Here is a 21,408-nt window from a genome sequence, read left to right as displayed (position 1 = left end):
AGGGAGCAATTGCACAAATTGGCTGCAGGGCCAGGAGGCCATGGGCAGTGCACAGCCTGCTTACATAACCGAGTAGGTGGAAAGCACTTTCAGGTGGTAAATGTGGCTGACTCATCTGGATTAATCCTGTCCTTTCTTCCAGCATTATCTGCATCTTCCTATTATTATGTTTATAATCATATTTTACAGCTTCACCTGTTTTACAAAAGAACATTTATATTTTTACTGGTTGTCAGCCTGCTTTTTAAAGACCTTTTAAAGGTGCTGAAAGAAGGGAAAGTGACCTCAAAATGAATGGAAGAAACTTACCTTTGTAATTAGCATGTGCATGGTATAATCCAACTATAGAAAAACAATTACTGCCCTGGAAAATGACTCATGCTTGAATGTCATTTGAATAGATAGCAATTTTCATAGGCTCCATTTTAAAGTGACATTTCTGTTATTTTAGACGTAACAAAATAAGTTTTTGTGCATTTTAAAAAAGCAAACCATCGAAGGGAAATTAAAAATTGTAAGGTGCCTTTCTGCACATTTTGATGAATAGTTATATAAACAGTGTGAAAATGGACTGTGCATAAGCTGAGAGAAAATTAAATGACCTATCTTAACTGAGTCAGTTGTGATGTAGCAAAAGAACAATGATTTCAGAACCAGGAGTTCTAAGTTCTTACAAATAACAGTACAATGGCTTCCTTTGTTTGTGTGTATATGTGTCAAAAAAAAAAAATGTACTTGTGTGATTATTTGCCCGACTCTTCTTCCTCCAAAATCACAAAGTACATGAAATACATGAAGTGCATGACAAACCATATTTGCTTTTAATCACCACTGCCACACTTGATGTATCTCAAATACCTGTCATTGTACCTACAGCATTGTTAGTGTTCAATTAGTTGAATCGATAATAATTATATAAAGTACAAAGGTTTAGTGACCTTGTCTTACCCATGCAAAATAAGGAGGTCTATGCTGAAATAGGAGTGACTTTATATATAAACAGGTTAAATCACTTTGACAGTGGTAGGCATTTCATTAATTTAGAGAACACTGAAATACCCTGCTTATTAGTAGTGAGATTGAACACTTGTGTGTTCTTCAGTGAACGCTAACTTGTGGAACACTATTTGTATAAAGCCCATGCTCTAATTTTAAATCTTATAAGAACTGGAGTTGTTGGAGATGCACTGCGATTAGAAAGTACTTATTGCACACTGAAATTCTGCTCTTTAATTTTGCATTTTTCTTTCTTGTCTTCAATCATGCTGATTTATGGACACTTAAAAATTCACTGTTTTATTTACTGTTGAACATTAGTCATCTTCTTTTGCTTCTAGCAGAAAAAACTTACCTCCTCTATTTTTCTGCATTGCATAGATATTTTCACAAAGATAGGCACACTCATTTTTACAATAGTTTGTAAAGGTGTGCTTTTTCTTCTTTATGTAAAACTGAAATGTAAAACAGAAATTTGGAGCTATTTGTATTGAATAGATTTCTTAATTCCTGAGCCATGCTCATATACACACCATGATTTTATTTTGGTGAATGTTTACATCAATAGTAAATCAGACCTAAGTTTTAGCATATTATATTGAAATTCTCATATAAAACAGCATTTTATATTAAGAGCTTGTTTAAAAGCTCATAATCTTTTCATCGAAATGATTTCCCTCTTTCTTAGTCCTGAAACCATGATTTTAGATTTGTTCTTTTGAATAATGCAAAAGATACCCTCTGCTTTGGGGCTGGAGGTTTGTCTTGTTATTTTCTCTGTATTCCACTTCTGTTTAATAATGTGTTTTGCTTCAAAGCTTCCTTTCTCCACCCCAGTCTATCCTTATTACTTTCTGTTTTATAGTTATAAAGGGTAGGGAAGGAGTAAGTTTCATATAAAATAACCACTATCTCATTTTCTGGTTTCCAAGAGTTCTAGTATATAAAATATTTTAAAATGATGACATTTTTCTTTATAATGAAATTTATTATACTTATTATTATATAGAATTTATAAAGTACAGAGAAGTAAAAAAACATAGTCTTTAATTTCTGGTATAAGTGTTGTCATCCAAATCATTTATCTGATGCATTCTTATTTTAGTTAAATTTTAAAGGGCTCCTTTTATAAATAATTAACAAATAGTGAATCTGAGAGAATGTGGCCAGTAGTAATAAAAACGTGAAGATAAATTATGCAATGTTATTACTAAAATTTAGTTGTTTACATCTTGGTATTTTAACATTCATGTTATACTCTTTGTTTGTCTTTTTTGTTTTTTGTTTCACATTCTAACTTTATACTATGATCAATAAAACTCCAGAGGTTGGAGGTCATATAAGATACAGAGAAGGATCTATTGATAAATAGTATCTTTGTTGGATGCTTAGTCCTTGACTAATTAACGCATTAAAAACTGACCTTGATGTGTCAGTATAATTTAAAGAAAGTTATAAATTACAAAGCAGTTTACATTTGACAATAAAGAAAAAGGATAATTACAAATTTCAGTGAGTTAGGACCAACTAGTTCAAAAGGTATAAATTGAAAAGAACCTCACATTCCCTTCACAGTACACTCCCAGTGACAGCTACTTTTGAAAGATTCTTGACTGTCTTTTCAGGAAATATTTGATCATTAGTTTCTTGATCGGTAACATAGAAATTCCATTATTATTCTTATGTATTTTTTAGCTCATTGAGAACAATCACATTTTAGATGGAGGAATGTAATAATTTTTCACAAGAATATGAAACTTTTTATTTGTATGAGGGACTTTTGTGAAATCCTGGGTAAAACTCCTAGGAGTCAGATCTAAGAGCTTAGATATTTTTGAAATCTATTGTCTTTTTTTTCTGTTTGTTACTTATTTATCAGATTTATTTTTCTGTTGTGTGATGTTGCAAACTCACCCCTCATTAGACTATTGGGTATATGAGGGAATTTTTAAAGATAATACCATTTCTTATTCCTTCCTCTAAAGAGAGAGACCTTTGGTACCTATTGTTTTTTTTTTTTTTACAATGAAAAAGAATTATTTTTATTATTTTTCTTTAGAGATTATGTTTACATTAGGGAAACTATTGATTCAGTGGGCCTACTGCCATGATGCACTGAATTAACTACTCCCCATTTAAAGGTAGATAATACTAGGCAGGGGTCAAGTTTTGTGACTTTTAACAATCATGTAAGAGAAAGGAATGGATTATGATGACACAAAATAAGGAAATCAACTCATTCTCTGTGATATCAGACATATTTAAGAAAATATATTTTTGCTTCAAAGATTTATTTATTATGCATACAGAACTGGGGTACAGATCAGAGGTGTGGGGGCGGTAAGAGGATTCACCAGAGACAGAGTGGGGAGTTGAATAGGCAGATCAACGAAATATGCTGCTGAGGGGAGCAGCAGGCCAGACTGGAGAGGTCTGCTGCGCCATGTGGGTCACCTCTGGGGGTGGGGATCAAACTTACTCTGAAGTGGCTGACGCTAGCTTGAAGTGCTGCATCCTGTCCTGTTGTGCCACCAGGGAGGGCACACAAAATATCTTTTATCAATTATTTTCCAATTTCTAAAATCAAAGAACTGGTGAGTTATATACTTCTAAAATTCCATAGGTGTCTAAGGTACCAAAAATTTTATAAAGCTGATAGTATGTAGATTAATGATATTATATATACTCCATTGCTTTTGAGTTGCTACTTTCAAACCATTTTTGTTGTCAAGATTATTCCACATTAGAATTACTACATTATTCTACATTATTCTACATTATTGGTTATTAGAATAACCAATCTTCACAATAAAAATGGTTTGAAAGTAGCAACTTAGAAGCAACAACATATATAATCTACCTCATTAATATTAATATTATTTATATTATAATTAACATCATTATTCTACATACTATCAGCTTTATAAAATTTTTGGTACCTTAGACACCTGTGGAATCTTAGAAGGCCATAACTCACTTATTCTTTGATTTTGGAAATTGAAATATAATTGACAAGAGAAATTTTGTTAAATATGTCATCATAATATATCTCCTTTCTCTTGTATGAATATTAAAGGTTACCAGCTTGACCCTTATCTAGAGTTATTTACCTTTACATGGGGGAGTAGTTAACTCAGGATATCATGGCAGTAGGCCCAATGAATCAACACCTTCTCTAATCTGACTTGCATCATTTTCCTTAGACAATGCTATTTAATGGGACAAAATGTGGAATTTACAAAGTCTGAGTTTGACTTATTCTTTTCTTTGTTGTGAAACTTGGACAAGTGTTCAAATTTTCTTAACTATTCTTGTCATTGAAATAGGAATTCTAATTGCAGTGTCTATTATGAGAATGATAATGAGGTAACATATGCAAAGAACTTTCCTTTTAGTAGGTACTTGAAAAGTTATTGTTGCTATTGTCTTGATTAGTAGTTATTTTTAATTTCTTAAATTTTGAATGCCACTGACTTACTAAACATTCTGAGGAATTTTTTCTTGTTGTCTAAGGAGAGGAATAAAATCACTCTGACTGAAAAAAGAATGAAAAATTGAGAATACCTCCAATATGTTTATTATTGAAGAGATATTCTTCAATGAATATTCACTGAAATTTGAAAGTATATTGAACAACTGATATAGTAGATACTTTCTTTGCCTTGCATAATTTGGAGAACATTGTCTACCCCTTATACTCAAATTTTCTTTATTTGGTATGCCACAAGACATTATTTTGCATACTCATTATTTAGATTTACACACACATTTACATCTCCATTAATTTTCAGTGCATTCCTTAATTCTTTGAATCATCTATTATTTTTCTTTTTTCCTTGTAGCCCTCCTATTAGAATTTTTTCATGAAGGCATACACACTAAATTTTTTCTTTTTGTTTGTCTGGATATATTTTTACATACCACCTTTTCAAGGGTAGTTTTGATAGTTACGAAAATGTTATTTTTAGTTTTTGAATTTTTTCACTTAAAATAATAGTTTCTGCCTCTGGTGCAGTTCTTTTCAACATTCGTTTTTCTTAATATACTTAATGTTGTTACTTTGAAGACTGTTAGCTAATAACCAGCTATCTATAGATCTCTTTCTATTGTCTGCTTTCTCTCTTGATTCTGTTTTTTGGTATAGCTGGTAGGTTGTCTTTGAATGTTTTACAATGTGTGTGAAAAGTCATGGAATTTCTGGAAATGTAGGGAGCTACTAAGAGGGAGATAACACTTCACTGTTGTTATGGACTAAGCACTGAATGAACTCAAAGCAAATTTGTCTGGATCAGTTCTCCTCTAGTCTACCCATAGTCCACAGTATGTAATGCTCCAGAAGTAACAACAGAAAGAGTGAGGGAGTTACCAGGAATCTCTTCTTTAGTGGGTTTGAAGTCTCATTTTCTCTCCCCACAACTATCAAACTATTAATAGCTCCACTGAACAAGATTAAGCCTGAACTTACTTTTCTTTGATTTCCTTCTTTCCAGGATCTTTGCCACTCAAATCTTCAACACTCTGCAGCCCCACATTCCAATTTTTGTTTCTCTGCTTGGTAACAATGTCAAAAGTTCTGCTACCATCTATTGCTCTTGGCAGCCTGCCTTTCCTGGCTTCTTAAGTTTCTCCATCATATGTGAGCTCAACGTAAGTCTCAGCATATGTCTTTAGGTAAAAACTGTAGTACAGAGAATGTTGGGCTCAAGTGAGCCCCCTATCTTTTTTTTCACACTTTGATTTGTCAAATCCCAGCTGCCTTAGAGAATTTCCAAGGCCTTCAAATTATTTTGTTTGTATTCTGCTTTTCTTGGAAAGTAGCATTGGTTTGCTATAAGTTATTCTGTTTGCCAAAAACAATATTTCCTCAGTTATTTTTTTTTCTGTGTTAAAACTATTTTCTGCAAAGTATATTGTGCAAAACTCTATACCTGCCTCAGAATAAGAGCATGTGTTCTTCAGTTTTATGTTTAAGGTACCTAGATAAATGGAAGTGCCACATTTTATTGGTTTTACATTTACTTCACTATTTTTGCTTTTTTTCTTCAGTTAAATGTATTGTTATTTCTTCTATTTTATATATATACGTTATAATCAATGTGAAGCAGTATAAAAATGATATCTTTGTGTGGATGAATATTTTAATGCAGATGCTGAAAAATTTAATAAGCTACTAATATTTACATTTCTGTTAATAAAGGGTTACATTACCTGAATGCATGGTGAAACCTAAATTTAAAAAAGCTGTACTTGTAACTGTCAACATGGCAAAAAAAAAAGCTATGAAGACCTTTGTAAATGGTGTATAATATATCTCTGATTTTACCTTTATTTTCTCTTAACTAATAGGCCTGGTTTAATGGGTCTTCTTGGATGACTATGGGAAAATAAAATATTGTCTAAAAACTGTCTAATTGATATTTTTTATGAGTATATGCAAAAAATAACTAGGTGTATAACTTATATCATTAGAATTTATAAGAGGATTATTAACATAAAGTGAGCCATCTCTCCACTGTAATGAGAGTAGAATTAAATTAAATGAGAGTAGAATTCTGGAATTAAATGCTAATTCCAGAATCAGAAACAAAAATCCTAGGGTCCTTTTTTTATGTTCTCCTTTGCATGTTGTAATGCAAGACTTGTGGGACTATATTTTTAATAACATATATTGATGGGAGAACCTGCTTAATAGTTAAGAAAAGAGGATTAACCTCTGAATTATTTGTTCATTTATCCTCTGTACATGAGAATGTACCCACAGATCTCCAACTAGGGAGCTTAAATGCCTAAGTGCCCCCTCTCCTGTCTCTGAAATCTACTGCTGCTTTTGTGCCTGGGGCATGCTTCTCCAGGGCAGTACCAGCTGCTGACTGACAGGAGCAGGGGCATGACAAACAGCCCATCCCAGGAAGTCAAAGAACTCTTCTGAGGTCTGACAGTCCTGGATTGATCATGCTGAACCATTCCTTGGGCTGTAAAACTCCAGAATGATTCCATCAAGTTTTTTTCCTTCTCTCCTCTACTCACTCATGCCTGATTTGTATTGTGATCTGTCGACATACCCTGGTTCTTTACTTCCCAGTTTTTCTTATAGGTATTTCCCTCATAGCATCTCTCTTACAGGAATAAAATTCTTGCATATTTAGTCATAGTTTGTTTGGTACTAGTTTCACTGAAGGCCTAGACCTACACATTCTACTATTTCTTTTTTTTTTTTAAGATTTATTTATTTATTCATACAGAACTGGGGTACAAGTCAGAGGTGCAGGGGTGGTGAGAGGCTTCACCAGAGACAGAGTGGGGAGCAGAACAGGCAGATCCATGGAGTACACTTCTCAGGGGAGCGGTGGGCCAGTCTGGAGAGGTCTGATTTGCCATGTGGATCACCTTCCGGGTGGGAATCGAACTTAGATTGAAGCGGCTGTGGCTAGCTTGCAGTGATGTGTCCTAACCTGTTGCCACCAGGGAAGGCTCACATTCTGCTATTTCTATTAAAAGATACAGTCATATGAAATACTAAGGAGAGAGAGGATGTTAGGTATAATTTTATTGACAAATACATTCCATTATTGCTAGATTCTTAAGTTTAGGATAATAGAAACTTCATGAAATTGAGAACTAGCCTCTCACAAATGTGTACTTTTATCATTGTATGATCATGGGAATGTAGACTTGTTTACAGAAGGAAAGAATTATTACATCAAGAGCTCATGTTCAAAAAAATTGTTAATTTACTCTGGATGGTTGGATTGCTATGAAATACTAAGCAGTCATATTTAACATAGATAGCTAAGGCTACTTAATAAGGAGCTAGAAGTAAATGTTTCTGAGGTTGTTGACAACTGATCCATTACTGAAAAGAAGAACTATCAATATCATAAGTACTAAAATTTGTTTTTTGCACATATTTGGTAATTGTTGTTGTCAGTTCATATAACTTATAGAGGAGTACTTGTATTTTCTATGTTAATATTAAAATTCTTGTATTTTTCTTTGCAGAATCACAGTGAAAGGTTTGTTTTCATTGTAGAGTGGTATGATCCAAATGCTTCACTTTTTCGACGATATGAACTTTTATTTTACCCAGGAGATGGATCTGTTGAAATGGTAAGTGAGTCTTTGCTAAGAAGTTGGCAAAGGGGAGTTGGGATCAGGAAAATAGGAGAGCCTTCATATAGTTGCTTCTAAAAGGCATGCACACACTGATATACTTTAGTGAGAATTATTTTTTTAATAGTGGAATTCCAATACAAGAAGGTAACTTTGTGCCTTTAATTTTAGTGTCAGAATTAGTAGTTATGGCTCTTCCTGGTGGTGCAACAGGTTAGGTCGCAGCACTGCAAGCTGACCACAGCTGCTTCAGTGTGAGTTCGATTCCCACCCTAGAGGTGATCCACATGGCGAATCAGACCTCCCCTGACCCGCCCTCTGCTCCCCTCAGCAGTGTACTTCGTAGATCTGCCTGTTCTGCTCCCCACTCTGTCTCTGGTGAAGTCTCTCACCACCCCTGCATCTCTGGCCTGTACCCCAGTTCTGTGTGCATAAATAAATAAATCTTTAAAAAAGTAAGTTAGGAGTTACTATTTTTTGGTTGGATAACTGAAATGTCATTTTGTTTTGGAATAAGTAATAGAAAATGGTTACAGAAAAAGACTAGCTTGAATAAATATGTTACCATTACTGAATGCTGTTATCTCTACAAAAAGTCAGATTTAAGAAGAACAGCCTAAGTTCTTTTATTTCTGTTCCCTTTGTTAGTGATCTCTTTATAGGTGGATCTATTTGGTGTTGGAATATTATATAGGCAAAAAGAAAAGCAGAAATTTGGCATTTCTCTGGAATTTCATCAGTATTATTGATAACTTTCTGGAATGATTTGGCAATAAATCTCTTCAGTATTAGATTTTTTTAAAAAAAGATTTATTTATTTATTCATATAGAGCTGGGGGGTATAGACCAGAGATGTGGAGGGAGAGAGGATTCACCAGAGACAGAACCGGAAGCAGAACAGGCAGATTGACGAAGTACACTGCTGAGGGGAGCAGCGGGAGGGTCAGGAGAGGTCTGCCCCGCCATGTGGATCTCCTCTGGGTAGGCGGGGATCAAACTCATGCGGAAGTGGCTTAAGCTTCTTTGTGCTGTGCTTTAACCAGCTGCGCCACCAGGGAGGGCCCAAGTATTAGATTTTTATAAGAAGTTTTTTTTTTTTTTAACATTATTACTGGGTTTAATTAAGAAATATAGAAGTTACAATACAATTTGTGATTTCAATTTATAGCAAAAGGAAACAGAACGTAAGCTATTTTTAATAAAGCAAGATTCACAACTATTTCTAGTTTATAAGATTAATATTACTCATTGACAGTTGCTTGTTTTATTGTATTCTTTTGTTTTTGATTCTAGCATGATGTAAAGAATCATCGCACATTTTTAAAACGGACCAAATACGACGGCATTAGCTTGGAAGATTTATTTATAGGCAATAAAGTGAATGTCTTTTCTCGGCAACTGGTACTAATTGACTATGGGGATCAATATACTGCTCGTCAACTGGGCAGTAGGAAAGAAAAGTAAGAAGACAATCACATAATCTTTTTTTCTTTATTGAACATCATGCATGAGTATTAATGCTAAGTTCTAACTTTTGGTTTCTTTCATTGTGTTTTCACAATGTAGATTTTTTTTGTTGATTTCAGTTCAATAATGTGACCCTTTTGGAATTTAATGGAGCAGATTCTGCCATTTCCACATTAGTCAGAAAACAAAGTGATGTCCATGGTCTTAGGCAATGACTATCTTCTGGGAGTAAAATACAAGCATTTATCTGTACTTTGTAACATGCATCTAACAAGGATCTGAAAGTACTTGAGTATAAAAAGTCCAAAATTAGAAGTTTACATGCTACCTAAGTGATGTGAACTTGTGCTGCTGGGCCACTCATAGCCCAGTTCTTATTGGTTCCACTGTAAGATGAAGTCTTGGGTCCCAGATTATTATAGGGATAATCCTTTGTTGGATTCTTGTCCCTTCTCCAGTGACAAAGTACAAATGCAAGTTCATATTTGTCATATAGACAGTGCTATCGTGCCCTCAGGGCAAAAGCAACTTTTCATTCTCTTACAGGTCTTCATCTTTTGCTTTTGTAATAATAATTATTTGCCATGTAATCATTTTATTAAAAAAAAAACATTAAAAGCAAAAAACCCCACTCTTACCACCATTTTTAGTTTTCAGTAGAAGGACTTCGCTGGATAATTTTGCCACTGCTGCCAGTGGAAAACTCTGACTCAGTGAACTTGCCTCCAAATCAAAGTGCATTTTATAAGACTATTTTCCTTTATCTGTGGTGGCACAAATACACAAAAATGAGCCATAAGAAAAGAAAACAAAAGAAAGCATAAACTGAGCCCTAGATGGTTGTTTTAGAAGTTATTTTAGATCTTAATGCAGATGCAAATACCTTGAATGAAAATGTAAATGGATGTAAATTAATATGGATTAAAATTGTAAATTAATATGTCTTTCTTTAGGTGGACATCATTTAAAGAATCCACAGTGTTATACTATATAGGATGCCTGCATCAGCAATTATTTAGTTGTCTCTTTCACATACACATATGCTGCAGTTTTGCTGAAAGCCTTTATGATATATGAAAAACACATCTTCACATGGCTCTTTGAAAATTGAAAATTGCTTACCAGAAATCTCTATCCTATCTGAACTTTGTGAAGATTGAACAAAATTCATTCTTTATTGCTAAAATGTTTATTTTTAAAATTTTTATTTTATTACATTTTATTTTTTAACTTTTGAGTTTTTATATCATGTTCATGTATGTACAATATTTGATTTCTCCTCTCACGTTTAGTTCCCAAAATTCTCCCACCCCCACATCAACTGTGAACCATCAGCATAGTCCGTGCTCTTCCCTTCCCTGTTTGATCCCTCCCCTGTAGTTTGCCTTTATAGTTTTGCCTGCAAGTTTTGTCTTTTTCCTGACTCTTTGTTTGGTTTCCCTACATTTCACCTGTAACTGAAACCATCTGATATTGTCCTTCTCACTTATTTCACTTAGCATAATCCCTTCCAGATCCATCTGCGTTGCTGCAAATGACAAATGTTTATCTTTCTTTATCACCCAGTAATATCCCATTGTGTATACATACCCCATTTACTTGTCAGTGCATTGCTTAAATATTTAATTCTTTTTTTGTATTCTTTTTGAGAGCATTTAATGATGCATCCCATGTAGGCAGAGAATAATGATGTGGTAAATTGTTACAGTAATGGCCCCTAATGAAGCACACCTCATATTCATGTCCTCTAGTCCCTCTTCACACTGCCTCTAGACTTGATTATATGACTTGCACTGACCGATGGGTATCAGCAAATATGCCTCAAGGGGATGTTTGATAAGTGATTGTATGTATGAATGTATCTAAGATGCCTGGGTTAGCCTGCTTATGAATGAAAGACCAGCAGAAAAGAGAACCCTAGCTGTCTGGCCTCACCCAACCCCCAGTGGAGCTATCAGACTAGTGAAACTGTGTGCATGGTTTTGGGGTGAAACCATTACCCACCCAACTTAAAGCATCTTGAGAAATTGTTATTTTGAGCCACTGCATTTGGGAAATGGTTTGTTATCAGCCACAGAATTAATATGTTTTTATTAATAGTGAAGCAGCTCTATTAATATATTTTTGTGTCCCTTTTGTGTGCTATGTTCACTTTTAAGTAACATGTAATTCCTGATGCCTCTCTTATTTACCACTCAAAATATATGTTAGTTATTATCTATTGAACAAATTAAGCAGTGAAAACACGACAGAGGAAATTATTTAGAGCAATTACTCATAGTAATCAACCCCTACAATCTCCTGTAGGCAATTAAAGTGAAAATGAAATTGCATTTTAAACTAAGTTCTGTTGATTTTTTATCTTTCATGTTGTTTCTTATTCACAGAAATTGATGACTGCTGATGTGTTTTATATTTTCTGGAAGAGCTCTGGTTCTGAATTTTTTTTTTTGGAGTTTAATGTAAACAACTTATGGGCTAGTTTGGCTTACAATAGTTAAATAATCTGAACATAATTTTTTTAAAACAAAGTTTTACTCATTTTTGGTACAGCTTTAAAAATGCTATGTTATTTGTTTCATAATAAAGAAAAGATTGTTATTAGTATATAAGAGACTAAGATGAGCAATTTTTGTTAATTAAAAGCTTGAAAATCAAGTCATAACTTATAAATTGTATCTGATTGTAAGTAACAGTGTTTGAATTATTATATCCTTAGCTAACTTTGCCTCATTGGTAAAAAAGCAACAAGAAACCAACCATGAAATGTCAACACAAATTCCTGGCATTAATTAGTATCAGGGTAGCTGATAATGAAGGAAAAGTAGCAGTAATTCTTTATCATAATTTTGCCTGTTATGTAAACTCAATTGCTCCAACTAATCTCATCTTTATCTTGCATTTGCAAATATTATCCTTGAGGATTTTGTGATTATCTGCCTTTAAATAATAATAATAATGACATTAGTTGTGTAGAAGTAGTACAGGCCAGAGAGTTTTGGGAGCAAGTGTTTTGTCCAGACGATAACTCTGTCCAGCTGTGTCACCTGTGGCAAATTACCTCTTTGGGCCTGGTTTTCTCATGAGCATAATGAGGGCACTCAGGTAGTCACCATCTACAAATCTATTAATTCTGTGATGTCAGAACCGGACGCGCACATTGCTCTTAGAGGAAGACGTGATTTTTAAGTAGCATGGTGTTTTCTGTGTATGTACATTGGTCAGGTGAGAAGACATCTTTTTGTGTATCATCTCATTTATGCTCATAAAGCTCATTCTGAGAAATAATAATTTTAAACACCCATGTTTTCTAACTGGGACATAATAAAAATGGCACTTTCTAGTAATTGTCTGTTTGGGAAACCCTTTATGTCTCTTATCTGAGAGTCTTGCAGAATATTCGCTGCTGGCAGTTTTTGTCTTTGAATATTTTGAACATGCCATTCTACTCTCCCTTTGGCCTGCACAGATTTTGAAAAGTCTGATGGGAGTACCTTACCTGCTTTATTCCCCCTACTTGCCTTTGTCTTGAACTCCTGTTAGTTTCACTCTTGGATGTCTTGATGTAGAGCCCTATGTTTAGATAACTAAGATGTTCTTTTAGCTATTTTCATTTTACATCATCGTGCACTTTTGTACAGTGCATGTTTGTATGCATTTTCCTTTCAGGTGTATTCCCATAAAATTTCCACTACCAATTCACCTGTGAACCGTCACCATAGTCCTTGTGTTCTTCTCTCAAGATGTTCTTTTAGTATTCAATTCTTTTCTAAGGTTTGGGAGGTTTTCAACTATTTCTTTGAATAATATCTTTGCAGATATTGCTTTCTTTTCCAAGATTCCTAATATCCTTGTTTTCCTTAGTGGAGTCAGGTAGTTCTCATAGTGCTGCTGCTGTTTTGTTTTGTTTTTAACATCTTAGTTCTCACTCTTCTTCCAGCTAAGCAATTTGTACATTACTGCCTTTGAGAGAATACTAGCAAATGTTGATTTTTAATGATACACATCTGAAATGTATGTTTTATGCAATGTGACTTTAATAAAAGACAATTAGAATGTTTTTCCCTAAGCTTTTATTATTTGTATTAGATTGCATATCTACTTTTGACTTCCATAGGAAAAATGTGTAAACTTATGTTGTATAAGTTTTTAAGAGACCTTTCATAGACTTCTTTATAATTAAATTTGATTTTTGATGACCTAGAATGATAAGGAAACTACCAGTGCTTGGAAATCAGTAAAAACTGCTGTACTATTTTTATTTTCAAACATTTATTTCTCTACAGAACATTAGCTGTGATTAAACCAGATGCAATATCAAAAGTTGCAGAAATAATTGAAATAATAAACAAAGCTGGATTTACCATAACCAAACTCAAAATGATGATGCTTTCAAGGTAATTTGTTGATCATTTTCAGTTATAAAATACCTGGTTTCTTTTTAAATCATCTATCATTCATGTCATTGCTTAAAATAAAAATTCTCCCATGGAATTTAAAAAAATATTACTAGATGAAAAATAGAAGACAACAGGTAACAAGATGTAGAAATAATTGAACTCTAAGTGAATAGGAATTGTCAGATTATATATGTCTCATTAACTAATTTTGGTTTTCTAGAATTAGCTTTCATAACACCAATGCTTGATAATTGTAATCTCTTCTTAATATAAAGGTATGATATCCTGTATAAAATGATGGAACAAAAATGTTTGATTATTTGAAACCGAAAAGGGAGTGTTGTTGAGATTTCCAATAGTGATAGAGTTGGAAGTGTTTAGATTTATTTCCTTTCTCTTTGTGTGTATGTGTGTATTATGTGTATATATTCATACACACATATGCCTGTATATAATTAGTACACAGATGTGTATATGTGTGTACATAATGTATACATATATGTGTTATATAACACATAGATCAGATGTCTCTATATACCAGCTATATATAGATATGTTTACCATATATATCTATACATCAGTTATATATATACACATACACATGTAATTGTAAATATAGTTGTTGATCACTCTGAAAAGCAGTGCATTCTATCTGACCAAATATTGTCGAAGATATGTGATGAAAATGAAGTATGAATATAGCAGCTAGGCAGCGCCAACTCTATTAGTATCTTAGGTTAATCTACCAAGGTTTTTGTTTTTGATTAGGCATCTCCTCATTGCTGCTACTGGTTATGTGAGATAGTTGCTTCTTTTGGTCTTTGTGAGAATAGGAACAATAGATAACAGTAAACGGTCAACCCAATTTTTCTAAGTTTGACCCCCTAGAAATCATGCCAAAACAACCTGGATTATTATCTCAACCATGACATATGTTTAATTTGAACATTTCCCTCATCTAAGATCTCCTAGCTTTCATATTTTCTGGAAAAGCTGGCAGCTTATATTTCAGAGAACAGTACCTAGAGCCAAATATTTGTAATTGTGTAGAGTAAATGAATTCATCAGGCCTTTTCACCACTGGCACCTGTAGCCTTGGTCATGTTAATACAGGGGGCACTTGGGAGTGTGGGCTCAGGGCACATGTGCCTGATCGAGGACACCAGAGCATGGGTATGTGCGCATGTGCAAGTGTCCACACCTGTGCCTAAGAGGGAGGGGATAAAAGGGCACCTATGGGAGGGCAGCTATGAGAAGAAGAGCTGCTTTGTGCTTACAGAGGTAAGGCCACCAGAGAAAGAAAGCACAGAGAAAGAGCATGAATATTCATGAGGGCCTGGGAGGCTTGATTGCCTGCCTGCTGCCAGCTTCCTACCTCCTCTCAATCTCTGACTTCCTCCCACCAGCCAGGCCTTCCTGCCTTGCCAGCCTGCAGGCTTGCCACTACACTGTGCCATTAACTAGATGTATGATTCAGAACAAATTACCTCTCTGCTTCAGTTTTGTCAACTGCTCAGTGGAGGTTATGATAGCACCTGTCTTGTAAAGTTGTTGTGAAGGTTACATGACTTTAGTATATGCAGAGTGCTTTGAAAAACCCTGACTTATTGCAAGTATATATAAAGCTTAGCTATTATTACTAGTAGGTACTAGTAAAAACTGAGGTCATAACCCCTGTAAGTAAAATCTATTCTATTTCTGATTGTAGTGAGAATGCTTGCTGTCATAGCAGGCAGTGAGGCTGAATTATGGAGAGATGATTTTAAATATAACTAGTAAGAGTAAAAATTTTGTCTAGATGCTTTCAATGCTTGATAATTTGGCATCAAAGTCCACACAGTAAATATACCAGAGAAAATTGCTTTTTAATTGTTCATAGCACCTCATACATCTAATTAATATTAACTGCCAAGTCCTGGATTTTACCTAACTTTTAAAAGCTTGTTAACTGGTGTCATTTTAGTAAATGCCAACAGAAGATGTGAGATGTCTAGGTTAGAGACAAAGTATTTTACTTAGGTACACCAAACAGCAAGAGCGTGTGTTTGTGTTGGTTTCCCTGTCCCGGTGTCCTGTGGGGATAATATGATAAGGGCCCAGGTGGATGCTGTATACACGTTTATTGCATCACAGCTGAAGAGGATTGAACTTGGGTTACCCACAGTTTGATTAGCAAGAAGTAAACAAGCCTGCTCTTTGTACTGTAGAGACATGACCTCATCCCCTCATTCCTCGAAGTTATTCACTGTAAGCACAACTCTGGAGAATAAGCTAAAGAACAGTTAGGGCCTGCGTTCTTTGTATGTCCAGTAAAACATGTTGGGCTCTCCAGAGAACCATGGGGGACTGTCTGCCAAGGTTCAGGCTGTTTCCTACACTTATTTAAACATTAGTTTCTTCATCTTGACAAGATTTGAAAGATAGCAGCTTATTTGTACCTGACTTTGTATTTCTAAATCTTGGGTTAGCCCCTGATTCAATGTAGATGGTAAACAATTCTTGAAGGGAGATGAAGGGTTAGTGACATGTTACAAGAAAACAATAGAACTTACTAGTAATTGAGATCTTTATTTTCATTGATACTAAATATTATGAGGTTTTTTTTTTCCCTCGGTTTTGTTGAATTGGTATTTTTAGCAGTATTACTATTAAGTCTTCTAGCATACTACCCAAACAAGTTTTTCCCCATTTGAGGCTTTAATGTAATACATACACTTTATTTTTGTGAATTCTTCTCATCTTTTAGGATTTATTTTTCTATAGCTGCTAATAGAAAGGGTATCAGCAATCTGAGTTTTGAAAGCAAGAGATTTTTAGTTTCAAATTCCCTGCCCTTCTTCTTTACTGCTAACCTTGTTCTGGACAAGTTATGTAGTTCTGTTGATCTTTATTATTTTCATATGTAAAATGCAGGTAATCTCACCTACTTCAATATTTTGTGAGAAATAGATTAAGTTTAGTTCTAAAAAGATAGGTTTTCTTCCCCTCCCATATCCTAGGATGAATTTTATTTTCTACATTTGCATAACATACTTTCATAATCTATTTATAGTGAAACAGGATATCTAAGTATACTTGCTTTGAATAATATGCCCTGATATAGCTTATTATCTGAACTTCTTTTGTAATAGAACTGTAAGATCTTAAAGCATTGCATATTAAATTCTCACATCTTATAAGTTAATCCTTTGCTAGAGGACATTTTAATTTCTTTGTTATATTTAAATGTAGTTGAAGTTGGCTTATATTTGTCATGTTTAAAGCCCTTAAGAAAACTGAGCTTGAGACACCTAATTTGATTTAAAAAAATTAAGCTTTCAACTTACCAGTTTAGTCTGTTGTTTCTATCAGGATTTTTAGTGGGAATATGAATTTCAAAAAGTAAATATAGATTGCATTAACTTTGAATTTTAAATATATCCCATTCCTGGCCCTCCCTGGTGGCGCAGCGGGTTAAAGCACAGCACTAAGAAGCTTAAGCCACTTCTTCATGAGTTTGATCCCCGCCTGCTCCGGAGGTGACCATATGGTGCGGCAGACCTCTCCTGACCTGCCCGCCACTCCTCTCAGCAGTGTGCTTCGTAGATCTGCCTGTTCTGCTCCCCACTCTGTCTCTGGTGAATCCTCTCACCCTCTGCATCTCTGGCCTGTACCCCAGCTCTATATGAATAAGTAAATAAATCTTAAAAAAAATATATATACACATATACATATATATACATATGTATATATACATATATATGTATATATACATATGTATATGTATATGTGTGTATATATATCCCATTCCTTCTTTTTTTGGTGAAATCAATTAAAGCATAAACTTTGAGTGTACTAATAAGAATACATTGATAAGCCTTTGTCAAGCAGTTAAAAAAAAAAAAAGCCTGTAGTTTATCCTTTGGTACCATCTCATTAAGGTAGAAAGTATTAAAATTGTAGCTCAGTGTCTCAAGTTTATTGCCTGCAGAAAAGTGATAAATCCAAAATTTTCAGATGACTTTGCATTTTTGATGTAACTTATTTGAATGTAAAGAACAAATAATTACTACAACTCAAAAACAAAAGAACAACTTGATTTTAAAAAAAGGCAGATGTGCTGAATATAATTTTTTTCAAAGAAAACATACACAGTGCCAACAGGTATGTGAAAACATGCAGGTACTTACTCATCATCAGGGAAATGAAAATCTCAACCACAGTGAGCCATCACCCCTCACCTGTCAGTATGGCTATCATCAGTAAGGTAAGACTGAATTGGTTCAGCCATTATGAATATAATAGTATGAAAGGTCTTCAAAAAAATTAAAGAAATAGCATATGACCCAGCAGCTCCATTTCTGTGTTTTTAGCTAAAGAAATTGAAATATATACACAGGAAATATTTTAAAGTAATAAAACGAATGAAATCTAGTATTCTGACAATGTGGATGGACCTTGGAGGCATTATGCTAGTGAACTAGGTCAGAGAAGGACATATTACTTTTGATCTCACTTTTATGTGAGATTTAAAACAAAAGCCAAGAGGAGATTGGAGCAGAATATTTGGTGAAAAATCAACTTGCATACAAATTTACTGAGGGTTACATCTTTATTTTATTAATCTGAGCTAAAATACTTTACAAAATTAACTATTGTCATTTTGATTATAGGAAAGAAGCAACAGATTTTCATGCAGACCATCAGTTAAAGCAATTTTTAAAGTAGGTACTGAATTTGAAACTAATAGTGTGGAATAGAGGATATCCTGAAAAATTGAAGACATTTTATATTTCAAAATTTGTTACATGAGGCCCTCCCTGGTGGCGCAGCGGATTAAAGCACAGCACTGAGAAGCTAAAGCCACTTGCGCATGAGTTCGATTCGCTCCTGCCCTGGGGGTGACCACATGGCATGGCAGACCTCTCCTGACCAGCTCGCTGCTCCCCTTAGCAGTGTATTTCGTCCATCTGCCTGTTCTGCTTCCCATTCTGTCTCTGGTGAAGCCTCTCACCACCCCTGAGCCTCTGGCCTGTACCCCAGTTCTGTATGTACAAATAAATAAATCTTTAAAAAAAAAATTTGTTACATGAGAATAAGCTGTCAAAAGGACTGATATAATGCTACTACTGCACATAGAGAACTTTAAAAAATATTTTTCTGTTCTTTATTAGATAAGATTTTTAAAAATATTTTTAATACAATTTTTTACATCATTTTGTGCATTTTTCCATCTCAGTTGCAATCCCCTTGGTAGATTTTTTATCATTAAATATCTTGATCATAAATATATAGGATGATATATATAAATTATCACAACCATGACTTTCTGTTTCAATTAAAATTAGTGATAATACACTCTGTTGAATATTTGTTGCTTTTAAATTCTTTGGTAGTCTCATGTACACAAAATGATGCTTACCTGAACCTTATATTTTCATAAATATTTTGTCCCTTGAAGACAAAATATTTAAAAATGACAAAATATGTTAAAAAATGAATTTTCATTCTAAATATTTAGGATATAATTAATTTAAGGATTAATGTGCAGCCCAAATTACAGCTAACAAAGAAATGCTTCCTATTGACTGACAAACTACTTATATTCCTAATAAAGGATATTAGCTAAGCTGCTATATGGTAAATATGCTGTTTGATATTGTGGAGAATAGTATTTTTTTTAAGGTTTTATATTAGAAAATGTGTTCTATATTATCTTCAATCAAGTATTACAAATAACCTCACAGCATGTTAGAATAGTCAATTATTCTTTAAGGGCTTTGTCTTTAGAGAATGATATTCACACCCTTGTTTTAATACCTTACATGCAGTAAGTATGCAGTAATTTTTAGTCAATGGATGAATTAGCTTTTTAATAGATGAATGAAATTTTATTAAAAGGGTGAATTAATTTTCTAGTTTTGAGGAAGACATAAGATTGGCTGCAGTGATTGGGAGTAGTTTCACAAGGTGATTACTTTTACACTCAGGTGCACTCTGGCCCTGCATCCCTAGTTCCATACTTACGTAATCAGTGTTTTCTACTATGTCTTTTGAGAATTCTGTATTAATAGGCTATTACAAACTTCTTCAGGGAAGGGTTTTATTTAATAGCATGTTCTGATTTATACTGGTCATCATTAAATGCTTATTGAAGGGATAAGTGTAGGTTTGTTCCCTTGATTTGGGTTCCTTACATCAACAATTTTGGGACAGCCAAGACCTAGCAGAATATGTGTAAGAAAAGTCACAGACCTTTTGGGTTAGAAAGTAGGGTTACTTTTTGTACATGCTGTTTTACAAAAATAGTCTTCAAAATTAATTGGTTTAAAAGGGGAATGGAGGCAGCTGTTAAAACATGGTTCATGAGGAAAGGAAGTATATAAAACAGAGTTAATAGGCACAAAAGGACTTACCACACTATGTTCATTTCTCCAGAAGGGTCCTGTCCTCTCAGTTCTGATGAGAGAGCAATATGGGCTTGCTTTTAAAAGTATTTTTATCCCTGCTTAACATAGTAGAAGAAGTGGTAGCATATTTCACAGTAAAACTTGTCATTGCTGCCATAGACACAAAAGCGGAAAAATAAAATGAGGCATTGTGTTCTTGTCTTAGGATACTGAGACTCAATACAGAATATTTACTCAAGGCCTATGTGTGCACTTTAATTATTCAAGACACTAATTGGCCAGAGTAGCTTTTACACTAACAAAAGGATGTTTCTTGAAGGGCAGTTGATTTGCTTTTCTTTATACTAGACTAACTTATAGCATATTGATTGAAAGATCATTGTCATTCTTGAATCTAATAGTTTTACACCCAAGTAATTAAATTTCTACTATAAATATGTTCCAGGATCACATTCTCATCACTTTCTATACTATGAAATTTTATTCAACTGCCATGGTAAACCACATGGAAATAAAAAGTATGATTCTTTTATACTTTTCAGAGCAGTAGAAAAAACATAGGTCACAATAGTCACTTTTAGGTCAGTAGTCTTAATTCAAGGAAAACAGTGACATTTCTGCAAATAGTAATTGATTTGACACTAGTGACTTGTAGTTAATTGGGCCATGATGGGCACTTAATTGATTACTTTGATCAAGTAAAATTCATTATATCCTGAGATTATAATATCCAGGTATCTACTGGAATATCCAGTTTGTAATGTATCCTAATTAAGAGAACTAGCTGGGTTCATCCATCTTTTTACCTGTTTCATAGTGAGCTGATCCAGTTTATTTCAAGTGGTCCTATTATTGTCATGGAAATTTTAAAAGATGATGCTATATGTGAATGGAAGCGACTTCTTGGACCTGCAAACTCCGAGGTGGCACGTGTGGATGCTCCTGGAAGCATCAGAGCCCTCTTTGGAACCGATGGCATACGAAATGCAGCTCATGGTCCTGATTCTTTTGCTTGTGCTGCCAGGGTAAGTTGTTATTAAGATATT

The 21,408-nt window shown here is 34.1% G+C and overlaps 1 protein-coding gene across 5 annotated transcripts in view; it reads left to right on the top strand.

Annotated features, from left to right (window-relative positions):
• NME7 (NME/NM23 family member 7) overlaps positions 1–21,408 on the top strand; it is a 157,614-nt gene that overhangs the window by 27,747 nt on the left and 108,459 nt on the right. For 2 of the 5 annotated variants that reach the window (XM_012729100.1, XM_004688461.2), the window contains exons 2-6: positions 7,996–8,103; positions 9,400–9,566; positions 13,860–13,970; positions 18,626–18,676; positions 21,180–21,387. In XM_012729100.1, the coding sequence (XP_012584554.1) occupies positions 7,996–8,103; positions 9,400–9,566; positions 13,860–13,970; positions 18,626–18,676; positions 21,180–21,387 (645 nt within the window). Of the gene's footprint in view, positions 1–5,491; positions 5,644–7,995; positions 8,104–9,399; positions 9,567–13,859; positions 13,971–18,625; positions 18,677–21,179; positions 21,388–21,408 lie in introns of those variants that run through there. The other 3 variants (XM_012729102.1, XM_012729099.1, XM_012729101.1) reach the window with 3 other exon arrangements.

The sequence above is a fragment of the Condylura cristata genome, unplaced genomic scaffold (assembly GCF_000260355.1).
Source record: "Condylura cristata isolate star-nosed mole 26May11 unplaced genomic scaffold, ConCri1.0 scaffold00024, whole genome shotgun sequence".
In the NCBI taxonomy this organism is placed as follows: domain Eukaryota; kingdom Metazoa; phylum Chordata; class Mammalia; order Eulipotyphla; family Talpidae; genus Condylura; species Condylura cristata.
Note: the sequence above shows the minus strand (reverse complement) of the source record. Positions and strands in the feature narration are given on the sequence as shown.